The sequence below is a fragment of the Rhinatrema bivittatum genome, chromosome 14, assembly GCF_901001135.1.
Source record: "Rhinatrema bivittatum chromosome 14, aRhiBiv1.1, whole genome shotgun sequence".
In the NCBI taxonomy this organism is placed as follows: Eukaryota; Metazoa; Chordata; class Amphibia; order Gymnophiona; family Rhinatrematidae; genus Rhinatrema; species Rhinatrema bivittatum.
In genome coordinates this window covers 34,327,338-34,355,083 of record NC_042628.1, presented here as the reverse complement: position 1 = coordinate 34,355,083, position 27,746 = coordinate 34,327,338, and the positions used below count along the sequence as shown (strand labels likewise).

The 27,746-nt window shown below is 44.3% G+C and overlaps 1 protein-coding gene across 2 annotated transcripts in view; it reads right to left on the bottom strand.

The window, feature by feature from the left end:
* Positions 1 to 1,460: 1,460 nt before the first annotated feature.
* ROGDI (rogdi atypical leucine zipper) overlaps positions 1,461 to 27,746 on the bottom strand; it is a 46,535-nt gene continuing 20,249 nt past the window's right edge. Inside the window, exons 3-11 of one of the 2 annotated variants that reach the window (XM_029576337.1) lie at positions 24,476 to 24,558; positions 23,193 to 23,247; positions 22,386 to 22,466; positions 21,385 to 21,480; positions 20,499 to 20,597; positions 19,919 to 20,032; positions 17,917 to 17,966; positions 17,591 to 17,717; positions 1,461 to 9,139 (exon numbers count right to left, since the gene is read on the bottom strand). In XM_029576337.1, coding sequence (XP_029432197.1) covers positions 9,098 to 9,139; positions 17,591 to 17,717; positions 17,917 to 17,966; positions 19,919 to 20,032; positions 20,499 to 20,597; positions 21,385 to 21,480; positions 22,386 to 22,466; positions 23,193 to 23,247; positions 24,476 to 24,558 — 747 coding nt within the window. In that variant the 3' untranslated portion in view covers positions 1,461 to 9,097. The remainder of the gene's footprint in view (positions 9,140 to 17,590; positions 17,718 to 17,916; positions 17,967 to 19,918; positions 20,033 to 20,498; positions 20,598 to 21,384; positions 21,481 to 22,385; positions 22,467 to 23,192; positions 23,248 to 24,475; positions 24,559 to 27,746) is intronic. The other variant, XM_029576338.1, reaches the window with a different exon arrangement.

Below are 27,746 nucleotides of genomic sequence, written 5' to 3'. Positions count from 1 at the left end.
CACTGGAGCCTGAAAAGACCACTTCCAAGTGAGCTGGAGGGCTAAAGGGGCAACAGAAAAGTAAAAAGAAAAAAAAAAGTTTTGCCAAATTTCACTTTGACAACCCTACAGCCTGGGAATAAAAGTTAATTTTAAAAAAAATCACACATGCACAAAACAGGGATACCTTTTTATTATACTAAGTAAATTTCTTAGCGGTGAGAGCTCGTAAGACCCTTCATTAGGTCAAAATATTAGAGAAAGCGAGCAGGTGTCCCTTGTGGGCAACAGCAGCTGCTATCAGCAGATTCACTGAAAGGCCCTGCCCCCTCCTTCATACCTGTGATGAAACTGGGAAGGATCCCAGCGGGAGCTTAAAGGCCAAGCTGCTGCATTGAACAATATCCAGGCAGCATTCATCATTGGTCACTGTTTCTCAACATTCCTCATCTCAGAAACTTCCAGCTTGCTACGTTACACCTTTTTTGCAGGAGACCTGCCAGGTTCCCCCCTGCTTTTCTAGTTCAGTTGGAACCCACTTCTACTGGCCTATGGCACCATGAGGCTTTATTTGCAAGTCTCTGAGTTTTTCCTTATTTTGTATCACCTTGCAACTCAGCCCAGCCACTGCAGTGAGTCCTTGGCTAGGGGGCCATACATCATGGCCCCCTGTGGAAGGTGGTTAATACGGACCTTAAGTTTGACCACCAGGGTTCACCATTGAATGATGGCTGAGATTCCCTCCCCTGCAGGGTTGTGAATACTGCCTCTGAAGCATCCTCCCACCCTGGGGAGCTTAAGGCTGCTTATTAAACACAGGTCGTCTACATCAACCCTTGCTACTGAGGCACCGGGCTGACCTTGAAAGATTTTAGCGAGGGCATCACCATCAAGCTGATGTTTAAAACCTTGCTCCTGCTCCCTTGTCACCTCTCCCCCCAAAATAACCCAACAAACTCCCACCCCTCTCAAAACCCACCATACTCTGCCCTGAGAGGTGTGATTTCTTGGAACAACTTCCAGTTTGAGTTTTACCTGTTTCAAGGCCTCCCTCTCTCATTTCTGAAAGCAATGACTTCGCTGCAGTGAGGACACGCTGCCACGGGCTGGCAGCTAGCAGTGAGAGAAACACAGGCAGAGGGCTGGGATGAGCCTTCCCTCTTGTTGCATCTACCTTTCCAGGCTAGAATCAAAGCCCAGGTAATACATCCTGCGCAAATGAGCTACAGCTACACACAGCAGAAAGGGGCGAGTCATCGGTGTGCTCTGTTTACTTTCCAATAAGATCCATTGCAGATACTGGAGGATCCTTTTTCTTCTTCTGACTTTCCCCCTATCATCTGCACAGTTTTAATTGGTATTGTGGCTGTCACGCTATTGCTGACACAGCCGCTAGTAAATCATTGCAAAGCTCATGCAGTCTGGATTAGACTTAACTAGAAAGGCAATGGGAATGGTCAGTGCAAGACAGAAGGCATTGCAAGCTTCCTAATCCATTTTTATTGTAAAATACAGAAAAAAAACCACAAAAAAACATTTGTCACGAGTACTTTGAGAAAACAAATACACACAGGGCAACTGAAAAGCCTTACTTTATCACAGCTCTTCATTAAGCACACAAAAGTTGGCAGTGTGACTCCATGATCTTTATTAAATATGCACTAAACTCATTTTATTCTAGTTCACACTTAAAGGATTACGAAATACATGCTGCAGGCAGTTACTGACCACATTCACTGCTCAAGTGAGTGACTAGGGTCTTCTCTCAGAGAAATTTTAGTGTCACTGAAACAGAATGGAAGACAAAAAGGTACTTCTTTCACTTACGAGACTGTTAACTTTTCCCTATCTAATGATTTGACTAGCCCAAAACAAAGAGTCAGCATCATCACCCAAGGCTAAAATCTGATCACAGAAATCCAGGATGTAGCCCTGGCAATAATTCCTTGTGATCTGGGTACATTCGACCCAAAGAATAAGGTGGTTCTAGACATCTTGGTCTAAAACAACTTGAAGGGATGAAAGGCAAAGATCCTACCCTCCCAAGATGCATCAGCAGCTTAGGACAATGACTGATCCCTTTAATGAAAGGTGTGCCCTCATATTCTAAGCCGTACTGCAAAAGGACACCAGCAATAGTACAATTTTTAATCGACAAAAGTTTAGTCATCATTTTCACAAGGCTTTCTAGCAGCCCCCAAGCAATGTAACAAAAAATTAATATTTACAGCTCACTAAATCCGATTGATCACAGATTATACCATACATTGCAGGATCTAATCAGATCCCACTATGTGAGATACCTTTTGACCAAGACCTGAGAAAGTAATACAAATGCCTCTGGGACATGGCTAAACCTAAGCATTCTGAACTGAAGGTAAGCAGCTTATTTTTTTTTTTTTTTTTTTTTATTGATACAGGATGATTATTATGTACTTCTGAAGTATTACATAATACAGAACAGCTTTCTTTTTATTCCTTTCCAAGAATTTCAAAGACTTAGGCCAATAATCATTCCTCTGTGAACCCCGATGATTGGAATTAGTGATGGCCCAGACTTCAAAACAACAAAGACCTTCAAAATAAAACCCCTTAGGTGCAACTGAATTAGACTTGCAACTGCCTGGCTCCAGCACTTTGATGGGTTATACAAATTCCCCCACTCAAAGCAATGTTGATGGGTTAAGACCAGAGGTATTAAATATCAACCCTCAAAGTCCATAAAATATTCTGGTTTTTTAGATTATCCATAATAAAATTAGATTTGCATATAATTGGCCCCCCTTATAAAATTAATGTAGATATTTTGTTAACTTGAACACCAGACCTGCTGTAGATTAGCACCGAGTACCCTAGAGCTACACCAGTTCCCTTCTACATCCAAGATATTAATGGAAAAATTGGGTTTCTTTCCTTGAGTCCTACCAGACCAGTCCAGAATGCATGCATTTAGCCACCCCTGGCAGCAGATGGAGTCCGAGAACTGACTTGCTCATGCCACCCTATATAAGGCAAATGTGAAGCCTGCAGCACCTTAGTATGACTGTATTAAAGCCAACTACGATAAACTTCCCCTCTATAAAATGGACTCTCCAGTAAGCAAGGCCCTTAACTAATATCTCACACACTGAAGGCAAAAAACCCCCAAAAACTGTACAAGAGAATGTGGTTTAAAATTAGGAGGGACCTTGGACTGGTCTAATAAGACTCAAGGAAAGAAAATTAGCAGGTAAGAAACCTTTTCCTTCCTCACTGTCCCGCCAGACCAGTCTAGGGTGCATGGGATGTACCCGAGTCCCCTCTAGTTTGTGAATGAACTGACAATCCTTCCCTCAGGACACGTGTCCCAAAGGAGACCAAATCCAACAAAGTGCATGGAGAAACACCTAAAGACGCCCATGTGGCTGCCCTATAAATCTCTTCTGGTGACACACAAAACCTCTCAGCTCACAGAATTGCCCAACTGCTAGTGGACTAGACCCTCGGGAACTGACAACCCCGTGGCAGTATAAGCTATGGTGGCCTTTAAGGCTGCACCCGCTTTCCTTTGACCACTGAACACAAGTGATCTGACCTCTTGAAGGCATTGGTTACTTTCAGATGTCTGAGTAAGGTTCTTTTAACATCTGAAAAAAAAAAAGAAGAGCCTTCAAATCTCCTTTTAAATCTCTTCCTTTGGACGACGGCAGCTCCAGCGACTCATTTATGGAACTGACAAGAGGGGGAACTAGATTTAGTTCTCAGTGGCACATAGGACCTGGTACAAGAGAGATAAAGATGATGGATCCACTTGAAACTGGTGATCGTAAATGGAGAACAAATACTAAGGAAAATGACTGCAGTGACATTTGGCTATACAAATGGAGTTTATGGTTAAATAGAGAAATGTTAGAAAAAACTGGAAGGAGCAATCCACAGGTATGGACAAAATTTATTCTGTGCAATAAAAAAGGTTGCGAGAAAAAACAAAAAAAAAATTCTGCCACTTTAATAGTGAGGTGAAAGAGGCAATTAAAGCCAAAAGGTCACTCAAAAAATGGAAAGCAGACCTAAATAAGGAAAATAAAGAGCATAAGCACTGACAATTTAGATATTAAAAAAAAAAAAAATTAAGCAGGCTAAGAGAATTTGAAAAGAAACGTTCCACAGAGGTAAACACAAGTACATTTGAAGCAAAAAGCCTGTGAACTGGGCAGGTAGACAACAGAAGGGTAGAAGAGGTTGTCAGGGAGGATAAGGAAATAGCAGAAAAATGAAATTAATTGCCTCTGAAGAAATTTTTGATAACGATAACTGAGCGACTACATGAAATCACTGTGAAATTGGAGGACATAACTCAGATTGACAGATTAAAGAACAAAACACCAAGACTGGATGGTATTCACCCCAGAGTTCTGAAGGAACTCAAAAAACTGAAATTATATAAAGCTGTTTCTGGTGATTTCCAACCTCTCATTTAAAAAAGCCATGGTATCAAAAGACTGGAGGGTGGCCAACGCGATACCAGTTCTTAAAAAGGGCTCCAGGGTGATCTGAGACACTATAGATGGGTGAGCCTGACATCAGTGCCAGGCAAAAATGGTAAAGCTATTCTTAAAAAAAATAAAATAAATTAATGACCACATAAATAGACATGGTTTAATGGAGGGAAGAGTCAATATGGGTTTTACAAAAGGAAGTCTTGCCTTACCAAGTTACTAGATTTTTTTGAGGGTATAAACAAACATGCGGATGAAGGTGAGCTGGGTGATTGTCAAATGCCTTCTGAAAATTCAAATACACTAAGTCCCTCCTGAGAGGAAATTGGGAGGTTATGGGATTGGAGGTAGTGTCCTAATGTGGCCTGGTAACTTGATAAAAGACAGGAAACTGAAGTTAGGACTAAATGGTCAGTTTTCTAAATGGAGACATAAGCTAGTGGAGTGCCCCAGGAGTCTGTATTGGGACCTGTGTTATTTAGTATATTCATAAATGATCAGGAGAAAGGAATGACATGAAATTGTTTTGATTCATTAAAATGGCAGCGGATTATGAAGAACTGCAGAAGGACCTTGTAAGACTAGCAGACTGGTCTTCTGGAAGGCAGGTGCAGTTTAAAAGTACAAGTACACGATGCTGGGTTTCATGTTAGGCGTCACCACCCAGAAAGAGGACCTTGAGTGCTTGTGGACCAGGACACTTTGAAATCTTTGACTCAAGTGTGTGGCAGCAGGCAAAAAGGAAAATAGAATGTTAGGAATTATTGGGAAAGGAATAGAGAACAAAAATGAATACCATAATGCCTTTGTACAGATCCATGGTGCGACTGCATCTTGGGAGTATTCTGGTCATCTCTCAAAAAAGGCACAGCGGACATAGAAAAGGGCGACAAAAAAGGGCTGGAAAGGCTCCCTTATGAAGAAAGAGTAAGAGTAAGAGTAAGCAGATTAGGGCTCTTGGAAAACAGATGACTCAGAGGGGGGATGAGTGAAGTTTATAAAACGGAATGGGTAAATAGCAAATGATTATTTCAAACATTAGGACTAGGGGTCACACCTTGAAACTAGCAAACAGCAGATTTGAAACAAATCAGAGGAAGTATATTTTCACTCCATGCCCAATCAAGCTGTGGAATCCATTGCCAGAGGACATGTTCAAGGCAACTAACATAGTGGGGTTCAAAAAAAGAGGACTGGCCAAGTTCCTGAAGGAAAAGTCCATAAACAGTTATTAGTCAGGTAGATTTGGGGAAAGTCAGCACTTATCCCTGGGAGCATGATACAAGAAACAGATCAACAATTGGGGGATCTGATGGATACTTGTGACCCCGACTGCCTTTATCAGGGACAAAATGCTGGGGGGGGGGGGGGGGGTTGTGTGTGCACGATCAATGGACCTTGGTCTGACTCAGAATGGCATTTATGTTCTTGTCAAAGACTTCCGAAATGGCCTCATATGAGCACTTACCTATGGAAGTAGATCTAGCACTGCCAACATGGAACTCAACATCTATACAAAATCCCAGACTATACCTGCAAGGTAAGCTTGCTTATCTTTTCCTGTGTCATTAACATCATGGCCTTCTGGGTGTTGAAGCATACCTGCAAGTATTCCAGGGTCTGAGAAAGTATAAACTTATTCTTGGCAAAGTTTATCACTCACCCCACATCCTGCAAGAGCTATACTAGTGTTGCTGTCAAACAAACATCAGGCCTCCTCTTCTGACTTTGCTCGGATTAGCCAATTATCTAATTAAGGATGAACCATCCCATCATCTCCTCATAATGCTGCTGCCTCTACCACCATCACCTTGGCAAAAGTCCTTGGTGCAATAGCCAAACCAAAGGGTGGTGTTCAAAATTGATGATTTCCTCCCAGGACTTCAAACATCAGATATCGTTGATGCGCCTGCCAGATCAGAATGCAAAGATATGCTTTGGAAAGATCCAAGGAAATTCCTATTTTCTCACTGCTAGAGTTACCAACTAAAGAGTTTACATGTAGAAATTAGGTTATCTTCAAGGCTTCGCTCACCTGCTTGAGGTCTAAAATGGGTCTGAACATGCCTTCCTTCTTTGGAACCATGAAATAAATGGAATATCTGCCTTGACTCCCACTCATCTTTTCACAGGAACCAATGCTACTAACTGTAGAAGATGCTTCAAAGTTGTCCTTACAGCTCTTCTCCTTTCTAGAGAGACACAAGGAGATTCCAGGAAGGGGTCCCTTAATGGATGAGAAAACTAAAGTATAGCCTTCTCTTATAACTGAAAGAGCCCACTGATCCAATGTGACCAATTCCCCAAAAAACTGGAAAAAGGGTCTTTCAGAAGTACGGTCATGCATCTAGTGCAGGAAGTTCTAAGGGCTCCCAGTGAGATTCAAGGGGCTCACTTCTCTCCTTAGCCTGCAAGTGTTGGACCCAGCGCAAACGTGGTCTTTGCATAAAACTATTGCAAACTATAGCCCATATGTCCAATGCAAACATCTCATTTTCTTGAGATGAACTTCTAACTTCCGGTCCTGAACATCTTTTAGTGCAACTGACCCAGCCACCGAAATGGTGGTCTTAGTCACTGCAGACACAAAAGCATCCACCTTCAGAAGCATCAAAACTAAGCATCTCCTCTGACAATGGGTACAACTTACCCATCACTCTGCCAAACCTCAGGCTGGTTTGAGGGGTATCCACTTAATCACCAACTTTCTCACCAACTTGTGGAAAGGAAAAGCCTTTGCCAGACCCCTTAATCCATCCACACCCTCCTGGTTGGACTCCTCCTGTGGGACCTTGTTACTTAGCCCCTTAACATATGGAATCAAGGGCCACAGCTTCTCCTTATTCCACCTTAGGGTCATCCCCTTCGGCTACTGGCACATGGTCTGGAGCATCTTCCGGATCTGACAAGTCTTGAATGGAACCCAATCCAGGAGAGGCATCTGCTGACACACTGGACTCCCGTGATTCCACAGAGTCATTCCTAGGGCTAACTGGAAGAGCCACCAGTCCCAGGATTCTCTGGACACTTGTAGACCCCTTTTTCTTTGATACTTTAGGTTTCTTCATGGACCAAGAATCCCAGTAGGCTGATTTCAGACCGAGACCTCTTAGCTCTAGCTAAGCCAGATATGCCCTGTACAGAAGCAGTACAAACTCTGAAGGCAAAGGAAACTCCATAGTCTTTACCCTAGCGGGTCCTCCTCTGCCTCAGAGGCTCCCTGCCCTCTCTCAAAGCTCTTTACAGTAGGAGATAATTAAGGTGGGGAACCCCCTACCTCCCTAGACATCTTTGCTGCTGCTGAAGCCAAGATGGCCACCGTTCCCACACTGATGGGAAAAACATCAGCAGCAGTGCTCATTTGAGCATTGGTGTTAGATTTGCAGCATGACTCCTTCTCTGAACTGCCTTCCCCACCAGAGAAGCAGTGGGAACATAAGCTAATGCTGGCAGGGAGGCACAACGTGGGAGTCTGGACTGATCTGGGTATGAATAGGAAAGAAAAAAATTAACATTTAATACTTCCCTGAGAGAAGCAGAGATACATTCTTATTTCTCCAGCTACTATCACTCTTTGTCCCCAACAGGGAACAGACTCGCTCTCCAGCAATGGCTTAGGGAAAGGAGAGAATGAGGAAGCCAATCCCACTGGCTTTCAAACCCCTGCCAAAAGGCACATGCTAGAAGAGGGATCACTGAACACTCCCTCCCATGTTTGTTCCTACTCTACCAGGGAAAAGACTTAGCCAGCTAAACCTCCGTAGAAGCAACTTGTCCCAAAGACTTCCAGGACTCAACATCTGTACTATGTGCTGGAGACAGGTGTTGCAGGCTTCACAGTGACCTATTTGGGGTGTCATAAGCAAGTCAGTTGTTCTCCATCTGAATCTGCTGGCAGACGGGCTAAAACCATGCATTCTGGACTGGTCTGGTGGCATGATGAACAATCAGATAAACTAATTGCCCATTAGCCTCCCCAAAAATAGCAGACAGAAATAATTGACTAGACCTGAGATGTCATCTGTGGTCCTCCAGAGGCTGATCAGGCCTGGTTTTCAAAATCATCTTTATGCCCAATGGGTTACATCATCAATTGCCCAGCGGAAGCCCTACTGGCTACAGCAGTGGAACTAGGGTGCTTGTGGAAATGGAATGTTAAAGCCATAATTTGCTACAATGCAGTGGAATGTGTAGACACCTTCCAGCCGACCATAAATCCATTCTCCTTAACATATGAAAAAGTATAAATAAATGTGCAAATGCCACGAGCTTCTACAGAAAGATTCCCTTTCATTGGTCCACCACAACGGATGTATACTTAAAGTGCAAATAATCATACAGAATGAAGTGTATAGTGTTTGCGCGCTACACAGGACTTCTCTCCAAGGTCACTGTATCCCAGTAGGTATCTGGATAGTTGCCATTCTTGAGACTTCCCACGGATTCTGTGCTGCTGCTTGAACCTATGGAGGGCACAGATACCACTCTATGCAACAAGTGAGGTCTGAGAAGGGAATACAACACCTCCAGGACATATCTCTCTCCCCCCAGGAGGGTACCTGCAATGTCAACTCTGTGGAGTTACAAAGAAAATGGCAATTGGTGGTTGGGACTGGATATTTCCATAGCAGTGCTTTCGCTCAGTAAGGACTGAAGTTCCAATAACTGGAAAACACAGAGATCTGAAATGGAAATGGTACAGCAGTTAGAGCCCTAGTCTAGAAAAAGACTTCTCACATCACCACAGCCAGTCAGCTTTCCTAGAAACATGATGGCAGAAAGATCATTACAGCCTATCCAGCCTGCCCAACCACACCAAACACTCAATTTGACGATGTCTATCATTCTCTCAGACATCCCCTGTGCTTGTTCCCAGGCTTTCCTGAATTCAGAGACTGTCCTTGTCATCACCACCTCCCACTGTTCCAGACATTGGTATGTACAGGGAACCTGCCGTGAGATACAGATTTAGATTTTGTCCCCATATGCTTTAGCACAAAGACCACTGATGATTTTAGTCGCCACCCTCTGGACTGACTCCATCCTGTTTATATCCTTTTGATGGTGCGGCCTCCAGAACTGTCACAGTATTCCAAGTGAGGTCTCACCAGGGACCTTTATAGGGGCGCAATATCCCCTCCCTTTTACTGCTGACCATTCCCCTCCCTATGCAGCCAAGCAGCTTTCTGGCTGTTGCTGTCACCTTATCCACCTATGTGGTTACATTAAGATCATGAGATATGATCACCAAAAGATCCCATTCTTCTTTCGTGCTTAGAATTTCACCTCTAATACTGAATCTCTCCTGTGGGTTTTTGCATCCTAAATGCTTAGCGCTGCATTTTGTAGCATTAAATCTTAGCTGCCAGACCCTAGACCATTTTTAGAGAGTTTAGCTAAAATCACCTCCTTGTGTTTCCCACATCTTCCTGGCTATATACCATGTAAAGATAAACCTTTCCTCAATATTACTTTCACAATGTCACTCATAAAAATGTTGAAAAGAACCAGTCCAAGGACCAATCCCTATTGCACATAGACAATAGTGTCCCTCTCCTCAGAGTGGGCTTTATGTGTCACCACCTTTTGCTGCCTCCCACTCAGCCAATTTATAACTCAGTCACTTTAGGCCCCATACCAAGAGTTCTCAGTTTATTTATAGATCGCCCATGCGGAACACTCTCAAAGGCCTTTACTGAAATCCAAGTACACTACATCTAGTGCTCTCCCCTGATCTAACTCTGGTCACCTAATGAAAGAAATTGATCAGATTCATCTGACAAAACCTACTTCTGGTAAAGTCATGCTGACTCGGCTCTTAGCCACTGGATTCCAGAAACTGCACTAGCCTCTATTTTAGCGGAGATTTCCTTAATTTGCTCACCACTGAGGTCAGACTTACTGGCTTATGAAAAGGAACCACATCTGCCTGTCTGCAGTCCTCAGAACATCCATAATGAACATACCCGAGATAAACTTGCACATGTATGCAAATTGATCTCATGTAGAAATGATTGTGGAGATCCTGAAAATCCGACTAGATGGGCGGTCACCAGGACAGGTTTGGGAAGCCGTGGACTAGGAAAGCGCAGACATTAACATCCCAAAGTCTAGCAAAAAGGGTTTTAGGATTATGAATGGACAACTTAGAATTCAGAATGAGAGAGGGGGGGGGAAATCTTATTTCAGAGCAAAATACTGCTATTTAGAGTTTTTGAAAGTTCCTCCTTCTTGATATTCTTATCCTTATGAATGTAAAGAAAGCCACAGCCATTCTGTGAAGATGCACTTCAAATTCCCATACCCCTAAGACATTGCTAGAAACATGGAAGACATCAAAGCAGCACTTGGCCCACCCAGTCTGCCTATTTGTATCCTCTTACTGTGCTGTGCTCCATCTGCATTCTTCTCCCTCCCTCTGCCATTAATGTCTGTCCTGTGCCTGCTTGCATTCTGCCACTGTACTGGCTCCTCTCCCCTCTTCCAGATGTTCGCTGCCCCCTCGGTGAAAGTTTTTTTCACACATCCCTGCAGTTTCACAGGATGACCCTTTGTCCTTAGGCTTTTCATTCTATGGAACCATGCGACCTTCTTTAAATGGTTTGCACATCCCTTTTCTCTTCTTTTTTTCTACATCTTTAACTCCTTCAGTCTTACGGTGCAGGCCATGCACCATTTTGGTGGCCCTCTTTTAAACTGCCTCCAACTAAACAATGTCCTTTTGTAGATTTGGTCTCCAGCACTGCACGCCAGTGATACCTCTTTATGCATTCAGGCCTTCTCAACTCTATCATCCTGACTATAAAGCTTCATCATAGATGTCATCCAGATCTCCTTTCCAAAACAGTCATTGTCCCTTGGATTTCTGCATCCTAAAATGCATGATTTTGCATTTTTTTCTTATTAAAAGCGGAGATGCTAAACCCTTGATTTAAATAGTAGCTTTCAGCTACCCCCACCCACTCTGTTACAGATTTTCAGATACATTCCCTTGCAGCACTTCCACAATTTCACTTTATAAAGGCATTGCTGAGGACTGGCCTATCCCTGATCTTTGTGAGATACTTAAAAGCCTGAGCAACTCATGTAAGGAGATTTTTAAGAACAGGATATATCGACACACATGATCCACACTTCTTACTTTAAAGCATAAGGTATCAAAAATACTAAAAGACAGGAAAAAGAACAAAAGTGCCGTATATACTCGTGTATAAGTCAAAATATTTTACCCTAAAATCGGTCCTCTTATCCACAGGTCAATCTACATAGTGCCGGAACGATGGCACTTACAGTTACACGGGCATGACCTCCTCCCTCCCAAGCCAAATCGCATCACTGGGACCCCGTGGGGGAGGAGGGAGGACACACCCGAGCGACCACAAGTTCGTCGTCCTCATAGCAATGAGGGAGAAGCTGTCCTACCGCTACACTGGGGGGACCGCAGGGGAAGAGGAAGGGCGTTCCTGAGCAAGTGCTATCATTGTCCAGATAGCAGTGGGTGGGGGGGGGGGGGGGGGGAGGGAGGGATTCAGAAAGCAGGGATAGCCATTAGAATAAATGACATCTTATCCTCAGGAAAATGAGCATCTTACACCGCATTGTTGAAACTGAAGACTATAGAATGTGCAAAGGAGGCCGATAATTGTGTGGCTGCAAGAGAAATTGACATAAGTGAAAAATTAGTCAGAGATTGGCAAAAAAAGCTGCTAGAAATGCCAAAGTCAAAGAAAGCCTTATGTTTCAAAATGGTGCCTTTTGAAGGAATGGAAAAGGATTTGAAAGATTGGGTAATGGAATGCAGACAGAATGGCTACACTGTGACTCGCTCGAGCACTAGGATTCGTGCCCTTCAAATGGCAAAAGAAGAAAAATATTCAGCGACCAAAGGTCTGAAAGAATTTGCAGCACCGTCTGGTTGGTGTTCGTGATTCATGAACAGTTATGGATTGCGCGTCCATCAGCATAGAAACACACAGAGGATGTTGTTTTAAATTAGATTGTACTTTATTATAGTTGTTTTAAATTAGATTGTTTTAAATTAGATTGTACTTTATTATAGTTTATTCGATATGTTCCATGTTCCATGTATGCTCCATGTAAACCACCTTCCCGGCGATAGTTTTCTCTGTTAATTGTGAACCGGAGTGATATGTATTGTATACAGGAACTTCCGGTATATAAAAACTTAAAAATAAATAAATAAATAAATAAATGTGAAGGACAATGCAAAGAAAATGGCGTTCACGTTGCCAGTGATTCCAGGTGGTGTGAAATCAATACTCCAGCAGTTAGATATCTGTCTCAACAAGCCTTTCAAGGACCAACTGCGGCATACGTGGCAACAATGGATGTGTTCTGGTCAAGAAAAGTTAACGAAAGGAGGGAACCTGATGAAACCAGACATTGCTTTGGTAGCGAAATGGGTAAAAGATGCCTGGGAGTCAATTCCACCAGAAATGATTGAGAAGTCATTCCTGAAATGCAGCATTAGCAATGCTATGGATGAATCAGAAGATGATGCCAACTATGAAGACAAAGATGAATCAGCATCGCATGACGCTTCAGATGGGGTCAGCAAAGAAACATTTACGCTGATGGCATCACCAAAGAACAGTTCCACGATTTCTTCAGACAATCTGACGATGAAGAATCAGACTTGGAAAGATTTGAATAAAAGAGAATGATTCAAACAGCAGGAGCAGCCATGGGGGAGGGAGGAAAGGATTCACACAGCAGGGACATTTTCTTAAGCTGTTAAATGATGTTTATGAGACACTTTAAACTGCTTTTAAAAAATACATAAAGGAAAATTGGTTCTTACCTGCTAATTTTCGTTCCTGTAGTACCAAGGATCAGTCCAGACTGCTGGGTTGTGTCTCCCTTCCAGCAGATGGAATCAGAGAAAAAACTGAAAAGGCACCCCTTCTTAACTTGGTGTGCCACCCGCGATCCTTCAGTATATACACTATCAAAGCAGAATAATCAATTAAAGGACAAAAATCCCCAAACATAACAACCAGTGACTACAACAATACACGCGGTGAAATAAACAAACCATACCAGCGCATAACCTATGTATAAGGAAGATTCCTTCCAATTCCTGTAAAGAAGACGACAACATACAGAAAGGACTCTCCAAAAACCAAGGGCGGGCGTCTGGACTGATCCTTGGTACTACAGGAACGAAAATCAGTAGGTAAGAACCAATTTTCCTTTCCCTGTACGTACCAGGATTAGTCCAGACTGCTGGGATGTACCCAAACTGCTCTAAATGGGGTGGGATCTGGAGAGTCCCGCACGAAGAACACTGCTGCCAGAGCAGTCAACATCAGGATCACGGACGTCCACCCAGTAATGCTTCGCAAAAGTATGCAACGATTTCCAAGTTGCTGCTCTACAAATCTCCTGCGGTGAGATCTCTGCCCAAGAAGCCGCTTGAGATCTGGTGGAATGCACTTTCAAGCCGTCAGGGATTGCGCGGCCAGCGCAAAGATAAGTAGAGGAAATGGCCTCCTTCAACCACCTAGCAACCATAGCTTTGGATGCCTTGTGACCCTTCCTAGGGCCACTCCATAAGACAAATGATCCAATAACTGAAAGACATTGGTCACCTTTAGATAGCAAAGAAGAACCTGCCGCACATCCAACTTATGCAGATGCTTATCCGCCAAAGAAGCAGGATTCAAATTTGGGAAAGCCGGTAACTCTACCATCTGATTCACATGAAAGCCCGATACCACTTTGGGCAGGAAAGAGGGGACGGTCCGTAGCAAAACTCCTGAATCAGAAATACGGAGATACGGATCCCGACACAACAAAGCTTGAAGCTCGGAAATCCGCCGCACGGAGGTAATGGCTACCAAGAAAACAGTCTTGAGAGTCAAGTCCTTCAACGTGGCCCGCCGGAGGGGCTCAAATGGAAGCCCACATAAGCCCCAGAGAACTAAATTCAAGCTCCACGCAGGACAAATCTGTCTGACCGGAGGACGCAAATGCTTCGCCCTCTTCAGAAAACGGGATACATCTGGATGAGCTGCCAGCGAAACCCCGTCAATCTTGCCCCGCAGACAACCCAGGGCCGCGACCTGCACCCGGAGAGAACTGCAAGCCAGACTGCTGATGGCGCTCGCGGATTCCTATGTGAAGATACGCTTTGATCAGGTCCAAAGAGGCCAAATATTCTCCCGAGTGGATGGCCGCAATGACCGAGCGGAGAGTCTCCATGCGAAAACGGGGAACCCAAAGAGCTCGGTTGACTGTCTTGAGGTCCAATATCTTTCTTGGAACTACAAAATAGATGGAGTACCTGCCGGACCTGCGCTCCTCCGGAGGAACTGGAACAATGGCCCTCAGGGATTTCAACCGACTCAGGGTTTGTCAGACTACTTCTTGCTTGGCCCGAAGCCCGGCGGGAGAAGCCAGAAACAGATCCCTTAACGGGCGGGCAAAATCCAACTCATAACAGTTTGCGATGATATTGAGGACCCACTGGTCCAACGTGATCTTGACCCACCCCTCGAGAAACAGGGAGAGGCGGCCGCCCATCACTGGGACCAGGGAGAGGGTCTGAACACCTTTATTGGGATGGCTTAACTCCCGCGGCTCCTTGGGAGCCCCCCATCACGAAATGGTCTATGGCCACAAAAGGAAGTAGGCCAAGACTGAGATCTCTGAGTCTGTTGTCGGACGGGAAAGGCAGGTGCCCTAGCCTGCCAAAATCTGCGCTGGCCCCAAAAACGGTAACGCACCACCCCAAAGGGTCTGGAAGACTTGGGCTTAATCTTCAGGCACTTATACACCTTGTTCTCCCTGAGAGATTTGATAAGGGTGTCCGGCTCCTCACCGAACAACAATTTCCCTTTAAAAGGAAGATTGCCCAACTGAGTTTTGGAAGAAACATCAGCCGACCAGTTTCGGAGCCAAAGAAGCCGCCTAGCCAAGACAGCAGTGGCCATGTTGCACGAAGAAGCACGTAGATCATATAATGCATCCGCCATGTAAGCCACCGTGGACTCCATCCTATTCGCCTGATCTGCTTCCTCCGGTGGTAATTCCTGTGAGGTGAGCATTTGCTGGACCCACCCGAGGGTCGCCCATTGCATGAAGCTACTGCAGACCGCCCCCCGAACACAAAGCGCTGACACCTCGAAGATGCGCTTGAGGAGGACCTCAAGTTGCATATCCTGCAAATCTTTAAGCGCAGTCGCTCCAGTGATGGGAATGGTCGTCTGCTTAGTGACAGCGGAAACAGACGCGTCCACCTTGGGGATCCTGAGGATGTCCAAGGCCTCCTTGGGTAAAGGAGATAGAGCTTGTCCATTGCCCTTCCCACCCGCAGGGTCGCCTCAGGAGATTCCCACTCACAAGTGACCAGCTGCATAAGCATCGGGTGGAAGGGGAAAGTTTGGGGGAAGGCCCGCAACCCTGAGAGTACCGGATTCCCCTTAAGCGGCTCAGAGCTGGAGATTGGCGCATCAACGTCCAGCTCAGCCAAAACATGGGGGAATTAGGATCCAACTCCTCCCGCCGAAATAAGTGGAAAATCCGGGGATCGTCCCCCTCTACTGGGGTGGACTCATCGACACCCCCGTCTAAATTTTGAAGGAGAGGATCCAGGAAAGATCCCGAAGGAGAGGGGCCGGAGTCACATCAGGGACCGAAGGGGCATTTAGGGTCGTGGCACGTCTCGCGACCTGCTGATGTGCTTCCCCCTCCAAAAAGGCTTTATGCATCAATAAAATAAATTTAGATGAAAATGTTGCCTGTTCCTTTAAGGGCTCCAATGGGGGAGGAGGGAGGGCAGAGTTCGATGAGGGGGCGGGTCCCGGAGCGCGCGACTGAACCGGACTTAAGCTGGGAGGAGAAAGCGGAGAATCCTCTCCCCCAGCAGGCAGGCAGGGAACGGACAAAATGGCTGCCCTTCCTGTGCGCGCGCCGACAACAGACCTGCACGCGATCGGGGGCGCCGATCCGAGGTGCGCAGCAAAATCGCCCTGAAATCCCCCCCCCGCCCCCCCCGGACGAGCCCTCCTCTCCGGGGAGGCAGCGGGCGCATACCCCATTCCGCGAAAGATGCGGCCCCGACTCCCCACATGCTGTGCATGACAGCCCTTGCGGCATCCCGGAGGCGTCTGGACAGCGCGGTAGCAAAGAAAAAAAAAGTTAGAGGCACTAGGAACTGATTACCCTGCCAAACTACGGCCTTTCAGAGCTCTGGGAAAAATGTAGCACCAGAGGGAAAAAAAAAAAACTCGTTTCGGGGCGCCGAGGGGAGGGACCGGCTCACCGGTTAATCCCCCTCCAGAGAAGTTCGTCCCTCCGGGAACAAGGCTCTCAGAGCGTCCAGCCCCAGCCTTAACCTCTACCGCAGCTGAAGTGGCAGTGAGGAAACCCTGGTAAAATAAAGTTCTAATTCAATTTTTTTTTTTTCCCCAATAAACTTGATGTAGCCAAAGGTGTTAGGAAAAGAAGACAGAGCCTAATAACTCTGGAGATAAAGAAATGTAAAGGATCAGGACCGCAGGTTCTGTCGAACTCCTCTGCTGAGAGTCAGAGAAAATACTGAAGGATCGCAGGTGGCACACCAAGTTAAGAGGGGTGCCTTTTCAGTTTTTTCTCTGACTCCATCTGCTGGAAGGGAGACACAACCCAGCAGTCTGGACTGATCCGGGTACATACAGGGAAAAGCAATTTTCTTAAGTAATCATTTTGTTTCTTAGTATGATTTCACCATTTCATAAGCTCCCTAGGTTTTACCCTTGACTTATCCACAGGTGACAGATAATTCTTGATTTTGGGGCCCAAAAAATACCCTCGACTTAAACACTAGTATATATGGTAGTAAACAAAAGAGCCAAGAAACAGGCAAGCTTGATACACAGAAAAATCTAGTTAATAGGGCTGCTTTAATGAATGAGGGAAGTGCAGATGCTCTGGCAAGATTGTACCGCTATGTTTTGACCCTATTGGTAAAAATAGGAGAATTTACATCAGGCAGCTTACTTCCTGCAAATAAATGAAAGCTTTAATTAATACGTTGAGAGCATTCATATTCTCCAGTAGCACCTGTACATATATGGCTCTGCAAAAAGGAGGTACACGGAGAGACGTGTACATAAAATGTTGGGCCATACCTTATCCTTCAGTTGTTGGCAGAGCTGTAGAGCAACAGTGAAGAAAAGCAAAGCATCATTCAGCCAGGGCACCACACACTCCACCTTCTGGACATGGCTGACTTCAAACCTCTGGCTATTATGCTCACTGCAAGTGAACAGAGAAGTTCAGAGACACAGAGAACAGACTGCACTGCACGGTACGAGAAGGGACGCTGCAGGGACTCTGCACTGGGCGGAAGTGGAGAGGGGTGACGCACGATTTGCAATGCTCGCTCTCTCTCTTGCTTTGTTAAGTGTGAGAAAGGCAGGCTGAGGAGAAACAGTACAGATGGTGATGTACTCACAACATAGATCCAGGATTGTGCAGGACGGAGCTGCCAGCAGGTCGGAAATTCTGCAGAAAAAGATTAAACGCCATAAATCTGTTACAGTTGGGAGAGGACTTCAGGATTTGCAGAAAAAAAAACCAGAAACCAACAATTACTTTATCAATGAGATAGAAAAATGGCAGAGAATGCGTATATGTTCCAGTGTATGACAAAAAAGGGGGATGTGCAGCAGCATTTTAATGTGGGGAGGGGGATGGAGTTTGGTTGTGTGTTTAAGAACGCAATAGGGGTTATCAAGGTGTGCTGGTGAGGAGCCACAGTACTTTTGCTACCAGATAAACTGCTCTTGGTATGTCAGTTGTATTTAAATGTTATATTCAATAAAAAATAAATTAAAAAAAAAAAAAAGAGAGAAGGAGAGGAAGCATTCACCTTGGCTGAGATGGGTTGCATTTCTTATAACTGTAGCTTTTTAGGATACGAGTGGCGTACATGCACATGAGCAGTTGGGGTGCGACACTGAGAAGGGAGATGTTACTCCGAGTTGGACTGCAGAGAAAGGATCCCATATGACCCCAGGCAAAGTTTACTCAGGGCTTGGGACACAGGTGATGCTTTTCTTCCGGGGCTGAGAGACTGCAGGATTTACACGACCTGGTCCATAAATGAGATGGGACATGCTCACTGTGCCCTTTCCAAAACTCGCAGGTCCTAGGTCTTGCGCCGGTTCTCAACCAGCTGGTCAGTTAAATCGATGTCAAGAAGAGCACCAGTGTGTAGGTAGGACGAGAGCCACATAAAGCAGAGGAGACGGGAGCAAACAGAAAGAGAGGGGAAGCAAGTGGAAAAAGGATGCAAAGAAAATAGACTGGAAGAGAGACAAACACTATATGCAATCAGGTTTGGAGACAGAAAATCAGCTGAATAAATAGAAATAAGGAATAGCTCAGGAAGGAAGAAATGGGAATAGTAAGAAAAGCAGGCACCATACACACGTGGTGGTATTCTGGAGGGCTGTCGGGCAGATCTCTGCCGTTATAGAAATGCATGTGAGTCTCACACCGGAGCTGGGCCTCCTCGGGTTCTGGGTGCCTCTAAAAGAATCCTAATCATGAGGGTAAGGGGTGCTATTGCAACCACATGGAAATCAACACTTACTATGGAACAAACGTCCATGACAGTTTTGATAGAGAAATTAATGCATTTATTAAATCACAAGGTGCTGTATAAGATAAGATCTGGGGCAGATTTTGGACTTATTGGGACAATAAAAATATGGATTGTTTGTCTTGTATATGCCAAACTGGAGTGGGATGAATGCTTTTATATCTAACCTACATTTTATTAGCTGATTTCCTTGTATTCTTCATAGTCACTGCTATTTATGTAGTGCTTTTACCTTTTTTTCCCAAAATAAAAAGAATTGGAAATAAAAAAAAAAAAAAAAAAAGACAGAAAAGAAAAGCAGACACAAAATTTTAAGAAAGAAAAAAATTAAAGCAGTTTCACCCATAAATAAAAGGAGCCAAACGTCAGTGACACCCGCGAGCACCTGCCCACGGTCTGCAGCTATGTGCGGATCAGAAACGCACCCCACCTTGACATGTACTGAAAATCTGGTGTGGATAGCAAAGCAAAGGCAAAGGTTATCAGTGGCAGGGAAGGAGGGGAACACAGACCCAGCTAAACAAACAGAAGCAGTGAAAACCTAAACGAGGAAGAAAATCAAATACAAAACGCAAAAGAAAATATTTTCTTTTGGTCTTTAAATATTTAACCTGATTCTGTATGTGTGTTTTATTACTTCTGTAACTATTTATTTTGTTATTATTCTGAACCCCTGAATGCTTTTTTTCCAACTAGGCACCTTGTAGGCATATGCGCACCCCGGGAGGCAGGGCGAGAGATGGACCTGTGCGTGCCCCAGGAGACTACCTGGGCGCAGTGAATGCAGCTGATACCCAAACAGGCAAAGCTCATTCAGGAAGTACGGGAAGAAACAGAGAGTGAGTTTTACCTTAGTTGAGTTAGGCTGCAGGGCATGCAGCTGATACACCAACAAACACAGCTTATTCAGATTGATGTAAAAGTTCACCAGGATGTCTCCAGGCAGTGTTGGCGTAAACATTTTCTGAAAAGAATTACAAAAAGAAAAGGAATGGGAAAGAACACAACCATAACAGGACAGCACCGGTGGTAATATTTACACACGTAAGCTTGGAGAGATCCTGGAGAATCGCTCCTCTATGTTCTGCTGAGAACACACTGTGTGCCATCAGATTGCATAACAGAAACCCATCTATTACGACAGGGATTGCAGAGCTAAGATTCATTCTACTACTGAAAAGAGTGAAACTATACCGAGTCCATTTACACATAGCCCCAAGAATGACAAGAGGGTCTTCCAGAAATTGAAGAAATACAAGTGTCTTTCTATCAGTTCCAGGGGAAATGTAACCAGAGATGTGCAGCTAGCATATTTTAACAGGTATTAAAAAATGTCCTCTGCATCTCACTGTATCCCAGTCGGGGTCCACGGTTACTGCATCTACGCCTCAGTGAGGCAATGGCTCAAGGCCGACAGCACGGACGGTTACCGTCAGGCTACTGGAGGCAATCTCTGGGAGAGTTAGGCTGGCTGGTGTGGTGAGGCGATTCCGGGCTCTTGTCAGCTGCAGCATCACGGCGTCCATCAGCTAGGAGAAAGGCACAAAAATGTCCATTAGCGCAACGCTGATCATGTGATTATAAGGCCAGGTCAGCACAGAGCAATGCTCAGTCCATGGTGTCAATCTGAGGGTTCGGTGTTCGCGCTTTATGCTGCCATGCAGGAGGTCTGGGTTTGACTCCTCAGCCCATTTCTGCTCCTTGGCCCAGCAAAGGCAGCGGTCAGAATGACCCTGGAGGGAGGGAAGGAAGCTATCGCACAGCAGTGAAACCTAGCAGAAAGGCTTCAGTGTGCATGCATGCCAGAGGCAGATATGGTTAGGGACCTACGGTTGAGGATTGCTTCCCTAGAAGAGAGGGGTGAAGAGGTTAGAAACTGATCTGGAAACCTAAAAAGCCCTCTGGATATCTAGGAAGGAAGGCCCAGGGCACTGTAATCCTAGTAGGAGCTGGAAACCCAAAAGCAGCAGGAGAAAGCGCGGTCGGCAAGGGAAGTAGAGTGTGAAAATAGGGGTGCGCATCTCTGGTCCTTGAGGGCTGTAAAACACATCTAGTTCTCAGGATTCCCCTAATTAATATTCATGAGACCTGCATATATTTAGTTATATTGAATACTATTGGTTCCCTTGATAATCAGACCCGAATGACTTCAAAGACAGGAGCTGTATGCCCTGTTCGAACAGTCACCACTGATCAGATAGGATTTGATCTTGGAAACTGATGGATGGTTTGATGCCACAAATCTTTGAAATCACCAGCAAACAAAAATAATCCCTCTTATATTTCATTGCTTATCCTCCTCTCCGCAATGCTCACCTTCAAGACTTCCGCCCCCGTCTGGAACTGATAGTTCTCATCTCGGTTGGCGAGCAGGTAAATCGCTTGGTTTACATGGTTCCTGGCATCCTGGATCTATGAACACAAAAACGCCACCAGGCAGGGTCAGGCGGTGGCAGCAAAACCTCCTTAGAAAGCACGCCCCCTAGTGGAGACGGTGAACTGCACTATCTACAGTCCTCTACCTACAGGCTGGAAAGGATGAAGGCATGAGCTAGAGAGGAGCGCCTTCAACCCAGATTGGTGCCCTGCCAGTGCAAGTTCTTGCTCTGTATAAGTTGAATTATGTTGGTTTCGTTGATTATTTTCACAGAACACCAGAAGGGGGGGGGGTGGGGGGGAAAGCTCAAACATTCTTAATGAACTTGGCAGAACAAATCAAGCCAAGGGAGTTACTATCCTGTTCTCAAGCCATTAAGAATGAAATCAAGCTGCACCCACTATCCAACATATACATTGCATCAATAATGTGGCATGAAGCCTTCTCGTACAGGTTAACAATGCAATGAGCGATGTCTAAGAAATGTGAGGGTTGTGAAGCAAAGGTGAGCAGTTCTGTCTCCCCCATCAGCGGCTCTCTTACTTCACAAGACATCACTCAGCACCTTTTAATGCTTGATATGGCACCTGTAATGTACCCAGTCAGTCTTACTTTGCTATTTTATTGCACACAAAGGGGACTGGAGAAGCAGACTTCCCTGAGTTGTGCACTAAAATGATTTGCTGTCATTCCTCCAGCAAGCAAATATAATTGCACGTAAAACAAGAAAACAGAGCAATCCCTTCCACTGGTCTGCGATTATAATAATCTGAAAGTGAAAACCTCACTCACAGATATTTTTGCTTCTCTCACAAGCCACACACAATAATTATTTGTGCGGCACCTTGGAAAGACTTCTGGGAAAAGAAAGAATAGATGGCGTTCATTATGTGAGGGCCTCTCTTGGCTGCACAGTCCCAGCTAGAGAATCTCCCTGTACCTGCTGCATCTTCCATTGCTTGTCCTCACGGAATGCAAAGTGTAGGAGCTGGTTAGTCCGGGGCATTTTTAAATTAACATCCTAATAAAACAAAGACAGAAGCAAGTAAAAATACAGAAGACGAGAAATCAACACTGCAATGAGTTTAGCAGTTATAGAAGAATGGCTCTGGGGGATGAGAGCTCTAACGCCAGATATGCCACTGACTATCTGCAGGATTTTTAGGGGAAGTTACTTTTCTGCCTCTTGTCTCAGTTTACTCAGCTGTTACTGGAGGAAGACAGCCCTGTTCCTTCTTACCCCTCTGAAAACAGTCAAAGCACTGTCCGCTCTGTAGTGGATGTGCCACTGTGTCATCCAACGCAGAGAGGCCTGCGGGTAGTTTTTCTCAGATGCCAGCACTGTAAATGTGCATTATGATCTCGTTTAGATCATAAGGTGCTAAACAAATATCACAGAATGACTAAATACTAAAATAAATTCACGAAGGATTCCCCTTTTCTGTCAAAAAGGGCCATTAAAGAGTTACATCCTGGACATAAGTTTCAGTCCAAAATCCTTACCCTGCATCCTATGGCGATTTTTGGGTACCCACCCTGCTTAACATTCCAGGGAGATTTTCCACATGCATTTATTCTGCCCCAATGCAGATCTATTGTTCTACTGTAGTTTTTGGTATGCAAAACAGAAGTGAACACAGAAAAAAAATGCCAAAACTTCCCAATACACTCTTAATTGTAAGGAGTGTGTAACTCTTCCATTTCCCACTTGCTTGAGGGGTAAGTACAAATACCTATGGATACTCACAGCCTGGCATAGGGCATCTCCCTGCAGAGTAAGCACACCTTTCACTTGGTCCATACTGAAATGAAAAAATGGCGATTAAGGCAGTATTCGTTTATCTGTTAGTAACCATCAACCAAAGCAAAAAATATAGCTGGAGACCACCCTTTTTAGCAATGTAATTTCAGGAAGTATCAGGCTACGTAAGCTCCCTGGAAAGCACCCATGAGCTCTGGTGCATTGTTGTCTAAAGCAGATGAACTACAAGTCTGTCTCCTAGCAAATGAACCCATTATGAACAGAGGCTTAAGATACTCAAAATATATTTGCGGAAGGGCGAACAAACACGATGGCAGACAAAGACCATATGGCCCATTTGGTCTGAAGGTTATGATAGGAACATGCCAATATTTCACAGGCTTAAATACAAAGTATGAAAGGTGGTTTGCCATAGAAAAGGAAATTCAAGGACAAGGGGGTCATGATATGAAACCAGAGAGGATTATAAAAACATTGGAAGATACTTCTTTACTGGGAGGGTAGGAGGTGCCTAGAACAGTCCACCAGAAGAGATAGTGGCAATCAAATCCGGTAAAGAATTTAAAACATGCTAGAGACAGACCGCACTGTGGTAAGGGCAGGTGGGTGGCAGCAGGTAAAAGTAACAAGGAGGTGGGAATTGAGTGTTTGCTCGGAGGAAAACTTAAGAGGACCAAAAAGAAGACTACAAGCCAATGTGCAGGGAATGACAGCACAGTTGTACCAGGCTTCCCAGAAGGCTGGGATAACTTGCATGGAGTGGCCATGGCTAGGATGGGCTGGATTTTGGTATCACAAAGACTGGTACTAAGACAAGGGAGGGGGGAGTTGGATCAAGTATGGGACGATGAGGAGGCCTGAAATGGGAGGTGGTGGAGGCCAGCACTGTAACGGAATCTGAACACACCTTTGTTAGGTATAGAGAACAGCGGTAAGACCAGGGTACAAGACATGGGGAGAGAAGCTGGGTTTGATTTAAGGATGGGAATTTCTATCCTCATCTACCCAAAGTGATAAAGAAATAGAGAGGAAGACCAACTTTGCATACCGATGGGCCAACTGGTCCTTACCTGCTGTCATCTACTATGTCACTATACTAATCACATACGTCTGTACGCTCAAGCACTGAAAAGCTTGTGCGTTATATTTCTCAGCTCTTTCCTAATGATAATGTTTGGTGAAAAAGAAACATTTACTGAAAGGGCTTCACTGTATGTGTCAGTCTCTTCCAAGTCATCGCAGGCCCCAACCTCTCCCCACATACTCACGTTGAGCTGCCCAGTACAAAATTTTCCTGCTTGATCTGACCTTCTGCCGTCCCCATCGGTAAGGTAAAGCGCCTTGAAGCCTCCTGCAAGATAGGAAATCAGAGTTTATTCCACTGTTCATCAGCAGCTCTGGTAATTGTACAGATTATAAAGAGTTTGTTATATGAAATTAAAAACCTGCACAGCAAAAAACAGCATCTACAGCCCCACAATCATTATTAGCAATTGCCATGGCAGCTCTGAGATTAAAAAAAAAAAACAAAAACCCAAAAAAACCCCAGAACCATACTTTTATTTCTTATCACAATAATGCTCTTTTAACTGCACGAATCCCTAGAGATCTTCAGATTGCAGTTAGCTGAGTACATGGGGATGTTTTCTTCCATGTCCCTTCCATTGTCAAAGGCAATGAACTACACAAAAGAATTTGCACCAAGAATGCTTATGTTCCTTTCTATCTGGCGAGGAGGCCTGCCAGCCTGGCTCAGACAGGAGTGGCCCATATGGACTGTTCTCCAGACTAGCTGCTGCGGTATGGTAGCTGTGCAGTCTGGGATGTACGTTTACATATCACTACCCAAATTCAAGCTAACCAAACCAAAGAGCTACTCTACACAGTGCTTATTCTAGTGAGGAAAAAATTGAAGAGGGCAAAAAAAAACACGTCATCCTCTTTTCCAGATATGATAGAAGATATTAGTGAGGAGCCTATCACCTGGGAAAATTGTGAGCATATCAGTGGATTAGAAATTAAGGAATTAATTGGTAACCTTAAAATTAATTTTTGTCCTCTCAATGATTACTCAAATGCATATAGGATGACAAAGATCATTATCTTTGGAAAAACAATTTATTACTCCTTGGCCAAAGGATATGTCCCTGAACTTCTCAAAGCAGCTTATGTCAAACCAGTCTTGAAGAGAGAAAATCTTGATGTTAATGATTTGAACTACTGGTCCATGTCTAACCTGCCATTCCCAGCTAAATTACTAGAAAAGGTAGTATTAAACAATCACAACATTTTATTGACAAACATTCAATCCTTGACTTGCACCAATATGGCTTTGGAGCCAACCACAGTACCAAGACTGAAGAATTTGATACTGTTGACCACAGATTTCTTCTGAAACATCTAAGAGATATTGGGATTGTTAATACAGTTTTAAATGAGTTTACATCATTTCTTGTGGGATGGAACACAGATAGTGGTGCCTGAATCTAAATCAGATGTGTTTAATCTTAGGACAGGTATTCCTCAGGATTCGGTTCTCTCAGCCTGCCTCTTTTATATTTATATTGCTCTTTGTCATATTTTTGCCAATATAACATTTTTTATCTCCATTAAAAATTCTTGTGGAAGCGTTTCATGTTTCAAAGCCTTACGGGTATGGCTAAGTGCTAATAAACTCATGCTAAACATGAGTAAAACAAATTTTATACCTAAACAGATACCCTTTGGGTGAAATACCTGTTCAATTGCAAATAGAATTTTAATACCCATTGTTTCTCAGGCTTGTAACCTAGGGGTCATCACGGACTCCAGGCTATTCTTGAAACCATACATCAATAAGGTAGTCAAAAATGCATATTACAAACTACACTTAGGGGCGGATTTTAAATGCCCTGCAGGGGCAGGGGGGTACCTGACAGGGGTGTCCGCTCTCCCCTTAATTATTTGCTTTAGTTATGGAACCCTTTGCTGAATCAGTCAGAGTCCTGAGATTACTGGTATTATGGTAGGGAACAATTATAAGATCTCTTTTTGCAAATGCTGTGTGATCCAGAGCGCTCTTTAACAGCATTAATTCTGGAGATGGAAATATATGGAAAGGTCTCTGGCTTTAAAATTAATATGGATAAATCTGAATTACTGGGTATAAATATATGGAAGGGGATGCTCCTCTTAGGGCAAACTTCACCTTCAAGAGAGCAAAAAAAAAGTATAAAGTATTTGGAGGTACAATTATGTGCGGATCCAAATGGTTTATTTCATCTGAATTCTCTTCTGTTAGTATCTATCTTTTGGGATTTGGATGGCTGGGAAAGATATGGCTTTTCTTGGCTGCGGAGGATTGCTACAATTTAGATGAATATACTCCCTATATTATTGTATCGACTTTAAGAACATAAGAACTTAAGAAATTGCCATGTCCATCAAGCCCAGCATTCTGTTTCTAACAGAGGCCAAACCAGGCCACAAGAACCTGGCAAGTACCCAAACTCTAAGATCATCCCATGCTACTGATGCAATTAATAGCAGTGGCTATTCCCTAAGTAAACTTGATTAATAGCCGTTAATGGACTTCTCCAAACCTTTTTTTAAACCCAGCAACACTAACTGCACTAACCACATCTTCTGGCAACAAATTCCAGAGCTTAATTGTGAGTTGAGTGAAAAAGAATTTTCTTCGATTAGTCTTAAATGTGCTATTTGCTGACTTCATGGAATGCCCCCTAGTCCTTCCATTATCTGAAAGTGTAAATAACTGATTCACATCTATTCGTTCAAGACCTCTCATGATCTTAAAGACCTCTATTGTATCCCCCCTCAGCTGTCTCTTCTCTAAGCTGAACAGCCCTAACCTCTTCAGCCTTTCCTCATAGGGGATTTGTATCTCCATCTCAATCGGCACCAGGGCTGCGATCTGGCACCATGAGTCTTTATCAGAAACTACCCTATATTATATCTTTACACCCCCCTCCCCAGTATAACTAGTCAGGTCACTACAGTGACAGCCCTTATCAAGGCCATGCACCAAACTCCTTCTGGAACTCTGCAACTGTGGACTCCAAATCTAGCCATCAGGTGTCACTGTTAACCAAATGACCACAGCTCCTCTTCTCTCTCCCCAGCTCCAGCCAACCCAGAGAAACAGAAGACCAGACTCTGGGATCAATCTGGAGATCTTCTACATGGCAGTTCGTGGCTCTGTCACTGAGCCGGCCCATAAAAGCCCATTTTTATATACTTTTTTTTTTTTTCAACACTGCTCACTCTTTTTAGAGAAAATTTCCAACCATTACAATGTGTAAGTTAGCAAGGTTGAAATGCTCCTCTGTTCAGGGATGCAGAGATCAAAAACAGCGCCAGAGGTTTTCCCGTCACCCACTGAAATTCCTTCTGAGCTACCCAAACCCCTTCAGAGAGCCCTAAATAGCTCTTGAGGTAACGACTCAGTCTGAATATGCTCAACTTTGGAGGATCTCACATGGTCAGGGCCCACCATGTCCAGGAATCTTGTGACATCTCATTTAGCAGCAACTTTTATTT